Source organism: Chiloscyllium plagiosum, unplaced genomic scaffold, assembly GCF_037043375.1.
Source record: "Chiloscyllium plagiosum isolate Xiang-an unplaced genomic scaffold, Cpla_swu_hap1 HiC_scaffold_2, whole genome shotgun sequence".
NCBI classification, from domain to species: domain Eukaryota; kingdom Metazoa; phylum Chordata; class Chondrichthyes; order Orectolobiformes; family Hemiscylliidae; genus Chiloscyllium; species Chiloscyllium plagiosum.
Genome location: NW_028270140.1, coordinates 48,808,563 through 48,821,731, shown reverse-complemented (window position 1 = coordinate 48,821,731; position 13,169 = coordinate 48,808,563). Strand labels below are relative to the sequence as shown.

At 36.0% G+C, this 13,169-nt stretch overlaps 1 protein-coding gene across 3 annotated transcripts in view; it reads right to left on the bottom strand.

Moving 5' to 3' along the window:
- Positions 1-13,169, bottom strand: part of LOC122562270 (lysine-specific demethylase 4C-like) — a 424,780-nt gene that overhangs the window by 301,470 nt on the left and 110,141 nt on the right. For all 3 annotated transcript variants that reach the window (XM_043715046.2, XM_087996635.1, XM_043715065.2), the window contains 3 exons: positions 9,543-9,592; positions 6,335-6,438; positions 705-842 (listed from right to left, as the gene is read on the bottom strand). In XM_043715046.2, the coding sequence (XP_043570981.1) occupies positions 705-842; positions 6,335-6,438; positions 9,543-9,592 (292 nt within the window). The remainder of the gene's footprint in view (positions 1-704; positions 843-6,334; positions 6,439-9,542; positions 9,593-13,169) is intronic.

The following is a 13,169-nucleotide window of genomic DNA, read 5'->3' as shown; positions in this document are numbered from 1 at the left end:
AATTGTCTATATATCTGCTTGTTTATTGACTGCTGACTTTATGGGGGCCTAAAAAGCAGTGCCCCCTTTTTATTCCTAAGTTAACCTTGTTGCAACCAAAGGATGAGGAGGGGAGCCAGTCCATAGCTTCTCTCTTGGCAGTTTAATGGTTTAGGGTATCTGTCTGGAACAGTAATCAATCAGGGATTGTCACGCAGGGTTTGGTCGTAATGCAATGGTGGGCAGTACTAACATCTTCAAGGTTGAAGATGTTAGTACTAAGGTTGAATATCATTTAAAATATGTGCTTATGCATCAAGGACAAAAACATGAGGTACAGGAATGGTATAGAAAAATAACTGTAAGGAAGCTTACAAAGTTCACCTGATCTTATCAAGATGATGGATTCTCATTTGGACCTCTGATAAATTAAACATGATTTTTGTTTATAAACATAGGAAAAATGACAACACAGAGAAAGTTAGCACCACTGAGCACATCTGTAATTTACAGAGGAACTTAATACAAAGTTGAAAACAGACTTAAAAGATCAGCATCACAAGTCCTTCATGTATAAATCTTCCTATTTCTGTGATCACAGTGATTCAGCAGACATGATATCACTAAGTAGTTAATACTTTGTGATCTCAGCTTTTCTTCAAACGCCCCATAAGGACACAAAAATTAATCAATATTTTCCACTTCCATTCCTTGATGCCACTTACTTGTTTAGCTATTTTTCCATAATCAAGCCATCGAATGGTGGCAAAGTTTGTTGACTCAGCACAGTTGAACCCATGATTGAAGCCAGCATGGTACCCATAGGGAAAAGTGATCATGAACTGCCCTCCTTCTTGTGTAATCTGCATGAAAAAAAAGCAGAGTAGCTTGAGTTGGAGGACTTTTCAATTTGACTTTTCAATTCATATCTAAGCATAATTATTTAATAATAAAAATTGACCTAATTTCTGGATTTCTTTCAGGACTGTGTCACAGCAAAAGTTTTGACTTACAATACATATGTACTACAAACTAAAAGAATAAGAGGACGGACAGCTATATTACACACAAGAAACAAAACTTGAATTTCAATAAATTTCTTTCTTTTAAACTACAGGAATTTATTTTATCAATCCTTGCTATTGTGCATACAGTAAACAAATAAGAAACTGAGGAACATTATTTTCAGCTATTTCAACCACCACTGGAAATCATTTAACCAGCAGTATATTAGCATTCATGTTGTAACATTCTTCACTGAATGATAAATGAAGAAAGAGTGTAGAAGTAAACAAAGCAAGCAATCAGAAGTTTAATATACATTAGTTGCTTGCATGTGATTATGCTAATACCTGCCTAGTGTCACACATTCTACCCTCTATAATTTTGAGGTCCTCAAGTCCCTGTCTGAACCTGCATTGAATCCGATTCAATGCTATGCTCAATGATCCAGCAACATCTTTACTTTAAAATTCTGATCCTTGTTTTTAACTTCCTCCATGGTCACAACCTCTCTACATAGCCTCCAGCCACACAAAATCCATGTCAATCTGTTCCTGACCTCGAGAATCTACGATTTTAACTGGCCCACTACCCACTGTTGGAGTCTGTAATTTTGGTTATCTGACATTAAAACTTTGGATTTCTTTCTCAACAGCTTTTTTGACACTCACCTTTTAAGAGAAACCTTAAAACCTTTGAAAAAATATTTACTCATCTGACCCAACATCTCCTTGTAAATGTCAATGTGATATTTTGTTTTATAATACACGTGTGAAGCAGCCCAGAATGTGCTACTTTATTAAAGGCATATTATAAACACAAGTTGCTTTGGTTATTGTTTGAAATGATACTAGGAACAGGATGAATTTCCTGACATTTTAATAATGCTACTGCCATAATGACTGCTGATTTCTAGTTATGCGAGCAGAAAGGAAGTGACCAGATCAGGGAGGATGAACTTTCAATAATCAATTGAATGCAAAGTGTCTACAGTTGAAACACAAAAGCAATTTAATGTGTTAAAACGCAAATGGCAAATTCTACTCTGCTCAGTGTTATATACATGATAAAAATCTTGAATCAGCAATTTACAGCCATAACATTTTGAATTTGTTATACATCTCTTTTCTAATATGCTTTTAAAATATCGCCTCTGCAAAAGCTGCAATGACAAAAACACTCTAAATGATGGCCTCAACCAAAGATTTTTTAAAATTAAAATGCAGATAAGGATTTGCAAAGTTCTCATCTTTCTCAAAATTGCTTCAGTTGATGGAGTGAACAATTTTGAGCAACTATGCTGAAAATTCCAAAACAATGCTTGAAGATATATGGTTATAGAGTTATATTGATATTAAATATACTTAGAGTCAAAAAGCATGGAAACAGACCCTTCAATCCAACCAGTTCATGCTGAAAATAGTCCCAAACTAAACTAGCCCCACCTGCCTCCTCCTGGCCTCTATCCCTCCAAACCTCTCCTATTCATGTACTTATCCAATGATCTTTTAAACATTGCAATTGTACCTACATCCACCACTTCTGCAGGAAGTTCATTCCACACATGACCCACCCTCATATAAAACATTTGCCCCCCTCTCTTTCTTTAAATCTCTCCCCTCTCTCCTTAAAAATGTAACCCTTGGTCTTGAAATCCCCCATTCTGGAGAAAAGACATCTACCATCAACTCTATCTATACTCTCATTATTTTATAAACTTCTATCAGGTCATCTGTCAACTAACTAAGCTCCAGTAAAAAAAAGTGCTAGCCTATCCAGTCTTTCTTTACAACTCAAACCTTCCACACATGGCAACAGCCTGGTAAATCTCTTCTGAACCCTCTCCAGCATGATAATATGCTTCCTATAACTGGGTAACCAGAACTGGACACAGTATCCAGAAAAGGCCTCACCAAGGTCCTGTACAACCTCAACATGACTTCCCAACTCCTATATTCAAAGGACTAAGCAATGAAGGCAAGTGTGCCAAATGCCTTTTTAACCACTCTGTCTTAAAGTAGCAAGTGCATTTTTGAGTGCCAATATCTCATTATGCCCCAATATTGTTTAGCTTTACAATTCTTACAGGGGATCACCAAATTAGCTGCCATCAGTTAGCTTCCGCTTTGATTATTTCAGCATCACAGGCTAACATCCATATTCTGCAAACATATCTTATTAGAGTTCAAGACATTTGTTTCAGTGTTATGAGAAGCCACAGCTTATAGTTAAATTGTAGCTGTTCTCAGTTCCTTGCTATTCAGAAACGCAAGTGGGAACGTTTTCATTTTTAATATTTGAAAGAATATTTTAATATATTTCTTCCTGTTTTACTTTCTCTTGGGATAAGTTCTTCAATTTGATTGTGATATGTGATTGCTTTAAAAGTTTTAGATTAGATTAGTTACAGTGTGGAAACAGGCCCTTCAGCCCAACAAGTCCACACCGACCCTCCGAAGAGCACCCCCCCCCCCCGAGACCCATTCCCCTAAATTTACCCCTTCACCTAACACTACGGGCAATTTAGCATGGTCAATTCACCGAACCTGCACAATTTTTGGAATGTGGGAGGAAACCGGAGCACCCGAAGGAAACCCATGCAGACACTGGGAGAATGTGCAAACTCCACACAGACAGTTGCCTGAGGCGGGAACTGAACCCGGGTCTCTGGCGCTGTGAGGCAGCAGTGCTAACCACTGTGCCACCGTGCCGCCCACAAGTTATACTGCAATGTAACTTTCTCTCTCAAGAAACGTATATAATTGTCTTTTACCTCAACTTATATTGTCCACTTGAATTATCTTCTCTAATAGCGAATTCCACAAATCCATTACCCTTTGAGTGAAAAGGCTTTGTCTATTTAGTTCTTAATTCTAACTCCTTGATGCTCTCACAGGTGGGTAAATCTCTCTGTAACATCTTTGTATTTCTATTCAAAATTGAAAAATCACTTAACTGAAATACTTCCTCATACCATTAAAATACAAGAAAGTATAGCTCTATGCCTACTGAGCAGGGATTCTGATCAGTAAAGAATTCAACCTTTCCTTATCATTAATGAACCAAGTGTTGGATAGCAGACAAGTCTTGCATTTATTAAACTTTTCAGGTGATATTGCTACCGACAGAAAATCTGCCAATTTCACAGATGCCAAAGTGTGCAGTACAAATGAGGCACAAGAGGAAAAACAGTGCACATTTTCTGTGCAATGATCTGACACCCAAGCCACTCTAAATTTATGTGGCCATATTGTTCGGAACACACATTTCTTGTGCAATTTGAATGGGTATTTCATTCCCAGTTCATTTGATAGTCTTTCCCTGCCAGGTTTGAGTGTAAATTTAACAAAGACAAAAATAAATTATTTAATAAATTTCCAGTGTTAAAACCTTAATGTTACAAAGATGTTTTACTTGAAACGCTAATTTATGATGTCATTGTCTAAAAGTGCTGTTTTATTAAAATATGGTATTATCAGATGAACATGTGAATCTTTTGAAAAGAACACTTTGCAAAATAAAAGACAAAGGCTACAGCTGCAAATGAAAAACACTAGTGGTTTCAATTAAGACATCAAGACAATGAAGCTTTCCGAAAGAGGGAATAGTTAAGTATAGTAAAGCGACTGGAATTTGAAAACTAAGGATCAAAGAGAAATTGTCACAGGGACAACAGCCTTGCTCTCTCTCTCTTCCTCTCAAACTCCCTCAAAGTTTGAGAGTTGAAAACCCATCATAAGACCACATTGCCCCATGTCGTGAGTTCTTAAAGCAAGAAATTTCAATAAACTCTCCAAATCTTCAAGAAAACACGAGAAATTAATCTGCGACAAGACACACTACTTAAAACCTTTTGGACCAGCATCCACTGAGGAAACAGACCCTTCAGTTATAAGCCAATATGCAGACAATTAGCAATTTGGTTTGAGTTTAAATTTTCCTGGGTCAGGTTTTTAGATTGTATATGCTACAGAGTTTATCTCACTTTTTCCATCTTTCGGGGGAAAGTTAGTTTCATATTTGCGTAGATGGCCATACTTACACATTTTAAACCCTGTACTATATTCTGCACATTAACTAAAGAAAGTTTTAGAAATAAAATTAACTTGTTACTTGTTAAATTAAGGAATCTGGCTGACTTACTTCTGACATCAAGTTATACACTATTAAGTATCTATTAATTAAATTAAAATTAAGCTGTTGTTGCATCTCTGATAGGAATGGAGGGAAGAGAGACATCGATTCACCAATTCTGACTAAAACACTAAAACAAGATTGACACTAAATGAATAATTATGAAAGCCTGAAACAATGTAATCACTGTACGAAGTGACAGTCGCAAGAAATACAAGGAACACTTTATGAATTCATTGCGACCAAATATGCAGATTAATAGCACTTCAATAACTTGAAAGACTAATTTAAAACTACAACTTTCAATATTATTTATTGATGTAAGTATTTGGGATCAGAACTATAACCCATTTATTCCGATGAATGAATTTTATTTGTTAGTTTGGGAGTTAAGTCACAGGAAAAAAATAGATAAGTAAACAAAGTTGCTGAACACAAAATTTGAAAGAAAAGCATTTTTAAAAAACTGCCAGATACACACTACTTTGTTGTTTTAAATTTGTTTAAGACTGGGAAACTCCACGACCTCCTTATAAGAAGCTTCAGTACAGTTATCAAACTCAGAACTACAATCTGAGATCAAAATATTTTGAAGCTGCCTTTCAATCTCAAAAATATTGTCAAAACAACTAAAAAATTTTAAGTTCACCTACAAAGTTAAAGAATTTTCTGTATATTAATCTCAACAAATGAAGAATAGCATATTTAAAAAGGTTAATTATTTAGTTTTGTTTTTAAATTTGCTATCCTCCATTTTCATAGGATAATTTTCAAATTGCACCTTCTTGACAAAGCAAACAAAATTGCTTATTGTATGACATGAAGGCAAAGAAAGTACTACACTGTTCTATACCTGCAATCAAAACTATAATTTAAATATCATTTACTATGTGAGAAATTCATTTTATGTCTTCCAATATATAGCAGATGAAAGATAGCACAGTCAAAATAACCTTTTAAACAGAAATTTTTAATACTTCATCTTTTACCACAATCTCTCAACTTGGACATTAAATAGCTGTATTAAGTAACCTATTAACATATCTGATAACATTATTCTTCAACTAATTTTAGCTAATACAGGTGACAAAATCTTAAAAGTTAATGCATTTTAATTTTAAATACATTTCACATAGGATAACTACAAAAATATGCAAGTAAAAATGTTCCATGAAAAATAATCATTTTATATGACTTTTTAAAAAAATATACTTAATACCTTATCAAAAGGGATGCCATACTTTTTGAGTATGGATGGAGAGATAAGAGTCATCTTGTGACGTAGGAAAGCATCACATCCTTGGGAACTACTCGGAAAGAAACCTGTAGATGATAAATATTTTTAAATTAATTTGGTAATAAAATATGTCATAGTTGTTTGGTAGTACGGAGTTTTACAAGCATAAGCTCTAGACAGGGCCTGGCTTGAACAGCCTAAGGGATATACTGCTTGATCCACCAGTCTTTAATATGTATAGCCCACACACTTGGCAAAGCTCACAACACAGTGTCCATCATTCAACATGACTCTGCAATTGGACAATATGTGCTGATTAATTCTATGCATCAAAAGAATTACACAGGCATCCTATTTAGAACTGACAGTTGGTATAACTCATGTGCTGGAAGTTAACAGTCAATCAACATTAATGTGCACATTCTCCATGGTAACGTTTCTACCAATCATAATCCACTTGCCAACCAATAAGCACTCTCCTTGCATGCAGTATAAATGTATTCTTGCAAATATCCTGACGAGTGCAAGACAAAAAACTTCAACAGAATGTGCCTTCTTTTAGCTACATGTAGGTTCATTTCATTTTATAAAACTAGCCCAAAATACGTCCAATCACAAAGAGATGTGGCCAGTGTATGCAGAAAAGGTAATACAGCAAACATTCAACTATAATATTTTTAACAAAATCTGATTGAAGTCTCTTTGCTCTGGTTTGGCTCACTTGTGAAACTATGGATTTTAAATAGTAGCTCTATTAAAACAGTCAAATATTCATGTATTTCCCAAATGAACTGAGGGAATATTACTTAAAATTATGTATCAAAACAATCATGGGAAATATAACATGTCAACCATGGCTAAAAAAAAATGGCTGTTAGTCATACTGTTTCCATAGTCACTAGGTTCTGAATTCAAGTCCCACTTCAATACCTGAATGCAGAAATCAAGGCTGACAGTCCACCACAATTCTCCTGATTCAAATGCAAGAACAATTCTCCTGGTATCCGGGCTAATATTCATGCCTCAATTAAAACATGAAACAAAATATCTGATCAATACTTGATTGCTAACGACTGCTGTGTTTCCTACAATACAATCATGACCGCACTTCATGACATACTTAATTGGCTGCACAGTGCATGATACCTTGAGGTCGTGAAAAGTGTTTTGAAGCCTATCTTTTTTATTTCAATAAGCTAGAATAAATTTTTGCAGTACTAACTGGGTGCTGCACTGTTGGAGGTGCCATCTTTCAATTAGGTATTAAAACTTATTTTCAACTGTTCAGACTTACCATGAACACCAATTTTGCAACCATATCTCATCTCTACTACTGCCATTAACACCTACTTTGGCTTTTGCTCTGGACACCCTCACCATCTTTTGCACTCTCTCCTCCTCCTCCTTTGTCAACAACATAAAAAACATCATCTTCCAGCCCTATTCAGCTCTGAACAGTCATATCGGATTTGAAACGTTAACTTCATTTCCCTCTCCACAGATGTTGCCACACTTACTTCGTCTCTCGACCATTTTCTGTTGTGTTGTTTTTTACATGGATGAAGCATTATAATCTCTAGAATGCAGTTAGAACTCATGATTTTCTGGCTCACAGGAAAATATGAGCTGTGCTGCGTACGTGTATATGTACACACAAACAGATTTCATTGAAAGATTTTTGGAAACTACGTATTTATAACAACGTGTAAGAGATAGGAGCGCAAGACTTCATAACCCCTTCAGGGAAGGAGAATACTCCACTGGCTGTAACAAAAAAAATTCAAATACACTCACGACGTGGGGAATGATTTGAAACCATGTTTACATATTTCTGACGGCGGACAATCGCGTTGAATTTAGAATTTGCTTTATTATCACATGTAGTCAAGTACAGGAATATAGTGAAAAGGCCCAACATTAGGAACAAAGTACCTAGGCTCAAATCTTACATACGAAATAGAGAAACAAAGGAGAAAGTGACATTACCTTACAGTTATTCATAGTTTAAGTTAGAAAAGTAAGAAATAAAGCTAGAAGGATAAGCATTACAGTCTTCCTATAAAGGGCCTGCAGTAGATTAGTGATCTGGCTAGGCTTGCAAGCTGCTGACCACCCACACTGGTCCTCAGTCCAACATTCATCGCTGTTCCAGGTACACTGACCATCCTGCTTCACTTGAGCCTCCAGCTCACATTGATGAGACAATTTCCTTGTGTGATCACTGAATTAAGCAGGAGCTACAACACTGCAAGCTAAAACACATCCAATTATTTATGACTCCCCTACCCCATACATGTCTTAGTTGTATCTCAGAATTGACACTGACGCAAAAGCACAAGTACTTTGAAGTCTGTCCTTCTTGCTTCAATAAGCTAAAATTCAGGCTTTAAATTGAAGTGGGAAGTGAAAATTCTATTCTAGAATTTAGATTTGATTATAATTCCAACAACCAGCAGTTCTCCCAATAAATATCAAATTTATCTGATTTTCAGTTTTACAAAGTTTAACCAACTCCAGATTCTGAATAAAGCCATATTTATTTAACTATCAATATATCAATTTTCCACTCTCAATTATTCAGAATTAAGTGCCTTTTAAATGCCAGGTTAGCAGATGTAAAGATATTCTTTGGTAGATTTTCCACTGTGGCATAGTGCCAAATGCTAATTTTGGAACAATTATGAATTCATTCAAATTTTCATGCATCAAAGTAGGTGTCATTAGAGGAAGCACATCCTTCTGGACTTCCTCTGGACCAAGAAAGCATATTATAATCTAACAATGGGAAATGGAGGTCACACGGGTCACAGATCATCGAAGTCTCACTCTTCTGTAGCATGCAAAAAGCAGCAAGTGCCACTAATTACCAGACATTTTATTCCTTGGATAATATATTTTACAAAACCACGTTCATCTATTTCTACAATGCAAATTCAAACAAATTTATAAGCTTGTCATAAAATCCCAACTAGTTATAACTGGCACTTTAATGCATGAGATTTGTATTGGTTGCAATGATCAAAATCATCAAAAAGAGAGAAATGCCATCCAATGCTCCCATCCACATCTGCCTTTGCTCATCCTTATAGTTCCATGTCAGTAAAGAGCTAACAACACATTATTTCAACTAAGACAAAAGTAATACATTCTTGCTAGAAATCGGAGGTACACAACATGTCAAATTCAGTACCTTGTGCAAGACGTTCTAGCCTCTTCCCTTGTTCAGGAGGTACCGCATACCTGAAAACGAAAGAATGGACAGATCAATTTTGCCCTTTTTGGATCCTAAGTTGCTGCCCCGTTATTTTAATGTGGGCATAAAATTAGGCATAATAAAAGCATCCAGAAAAAAGATGCAGCAATATTTTTCATCATTATCAAGTCAAAATCAATACCTAGTGTTTAAAAAAAAACAACTGTGCCATCCGTTCTTCATGTGTAGCAGTTATAATGCTTAAATAGACTAAATAAATTGAATTATTAACAGATACAGTTACATAAAGCTATGTACTACTCAGAGCAAAGTTTAATCTAGCACCAACTTGCTGAAATTCATTACTTATTCTTACATAGGTATTAATTCAGTAAAATGTTCCCAAATCAATTGCTATTTACTGGAAAAAATTGGTAAAGGTATAACAGTGATTTATGAATTTTATAAATACATTGTTTCATTTCTTTTTTCCAACATCCTACAACAGTGGCTATTAATTTTGCTTGCAGGCTATTGTTGCCTATTTTTTATAGACTGCTACCAAGAAATGCATACAATGATCTAACAGAGCCATTATTTCTAGTTTCGGTGCCTTACGATCTATTTCCTTCCACGGCAACAAGGCACAGGTTTGGAAGAGAGGCAAATGAAAACTTGTAACTTTTACAATCATGTTAAAAAACATAAGAACTAGGAGCCACAGTAGACCACACAGTCTGTTCCAATATTCAATACAATCATAGCTGATCTTCAATTTAAGTACAACCTTCCCTCAATTCCCTAAGAGACAAAGAATTTGTCAGCCTAAGATATTAACGTTGGAGGGTCCACAAACCTCTGGGGCACAGAATTCCCAAAGACTCTTGACCTTAGGGTGCTCCCAAGAAATATAGCCATTAGTCGCAACCCAGTAACTCGTCAAATACCATGTCACGATTCAATAACAGAAACACAGATAATTACATCACAGAGAAACCGTCAGTCCACCTATTATACCTGTGCTATTTATTTGAAACAGGAGTTTTTCTAAATCCCATATTCCGACATTTTATTCAGCTAAATTACCTGTTCAACTCCCCTTTAAATCTATTTAATGAAGAAAATTTCAGCATTTTTAGGTAAAGCATTCCAGAGCCAAACCAAGCTCCAAATGAAATAATTTCATCTCACCTTTTCTCTACATATTTTTCCAAGAATCTTGAATGTATCTCCAAGTTATTGATCAACTCACTAGAAGAAATAATTTTGTTCCATCGCCTTTATCCAAACCTCAGCATATTGCAATCCTCCACTTGATCATCTCTGAAACTTTATTCAAAAACTTTCCCAACCTCCCCTCATGACCTTCATTCCTGGTAATATCTGAATGAATCTCCTGCATACACATTTTGAAGTGGTAACATCTTACCTGAAGTGTGACGGAAGGTGGTTTTCACAATGTATCAATCAAGGCCTAACCAGTGATTTGTAAAGACATATGATCATCATATTGCTTCTGTACTCTATTGCACAATGTATAAACTTAAGTAAACCAAATGCCATCTTTCAACTTGCCCTGCCATCTGTAAAAGTTAATATATATGGCCAACAAGATTTTTTTGGTTTTGAGCTATTTATACTAAAATGTGTTTTCTTATTATTCCTTCAAAGTATCACAGGACAAAAGGCAAGTGATTGGTTGATAAGTATTATTACTATTTTTTCTCTCAAGTTGTGCATTGGTTTCAACCAAGAAATGTAGTTCATAGTATGATGAATTCCATTTTTGTAGTATCAATTTGTGCTGCAAGTGAATATTGTAACATCCAGGAAATAGACAGTTCTAAGGGGTTGTTACATTCAAGTCCCATTGCTGATTGCTACATTTGAATGCTCCAAAGTATTAGCTACATTCAATGTTAAAAAGGAACAAGGATGATGCATGCTTCAAGGTTTTCAATTGGTCACTCAAAATATTTCAGGTTCAGTGAAGAACAGTTCCAGGTCACAGTCAGTTGCAGAAAATAGAATCAGAAGCAAGCTCCATGCAGGAAAGAGCTGTAAAGCTGTTCTGCTGAAGAGGCAACCAAACTACAATATGTCTGTGTCGTTGTGATTCAGTGAACAGTCAAGAACAGTTGAGTGGCCTTGTGTAACTGGAAATCTTTGGAAGTTCCAGGAGCCAGTAGGCAACTGTGTGTTACAAACAGGGCTCTGAAAATTTCTTTAGAGGGCTCAAAGAAAGCAATACATCATGAATAGTTCAGTACAAGTGAGAATGATTATGAAGAAAACTATAAACTTTGTGCATTGAATATAGTTCAGGAAACAAGCAAAAACGCAGTGCTGATTGAAGCTCATTGTTTATTAAAAACTGGACTTGTGCCAGAAAGTAGTCCCAGGAAAGAATGGTGAACCAGCCGTTGTTGAGGCTGTTCAAGGATGTTGAGCTGTTTCTGAGAGGCCTCAAGGGTAGATTATTAAAAGTGAAAAACTGGAATGCCCCTTGATGTTTTAATGAGATTTATAGACTCACATTACCATTAATATTGGAGTTGGGCGGTCAGAGAAATCCCCACCTTGACCACACTTGCTTTATGCTCTGTGGGATGTTAGCCTTGTTTGCCTCGTGTTAAGTTTGAGATGTTAGAATACAGGTTATTTGCATAACCCAAATCTTTTTCTTGTTAATAATCATTGCTTGTCTATTTAAGTATTATTTGTAATAAACTAATTATTCTTTGTTAATTACACAAAACTTGGTTGAACTGTTTAGATTACTAAACCAGATACAAAGAAAAATCTATTATGGGCCATTCATTCTTAAAAATATCTTATGGCCAATGGAGGAGTGACATTAGAAAGGAATCAGTGCATTCCCCCATCCTTAATTACAACAGTAGTATTTCAAAGTTTGGTAAGCTTGAAATTTCCTGAGATATAAATCTGGTTAAACACAATTACATCTTAAATCGCTGATAAATTGTGGGCGGCACGGTGGCACAGTGGTTAGCACTGTTGCCTCACAGCGCCAGAGACCCGGGTTCAATTCCCGCCTCAGGCGACTGACTGTGTGGAGTCTGCGTGGGTTTCCTCCGGGTGCTCCGGTTTCCTCCCACAGTCCAAAGATGTGCAGGGTCAGGTGAATTGGCCATACTAAATTGTCCGTAGTGTTAGGTAAGGGGTAAATGTAGGGGTATGGGTGGGTTTCGCTTCGGCGGGTCGGTGTGGACTTGTTGGGCCGAAGGGCCTGTTTCCACACTGTAATCTAATCTAATCTAAATGCAGAGACTGGACCAATAAATGGAGACATGCAAGGCACCTCAGCTCGAATAAACAGAGGTACCTTTCTCTATGGGATAGTCAGTCATTCTTGATTGTGCGTTTAAATGACAGAAGGGATTAGATGGCACAAAAGCAGACAGACTACTGCTTCTGGTTGCGGAATACAAAACAAGGGTGCAACTTAAAACTGAACTAGGCTTTTCATGAGTGAACGCAAGAAGCATTTTTCACACAAAAGGTAAATGCAGAAAATTTGGAATTCTTATGGAATTCTCACCCCAAAGGCTGTGGTTAGTTCTTTCAACATTGAAATTTATCATTTATATAAATAGTTTGGAT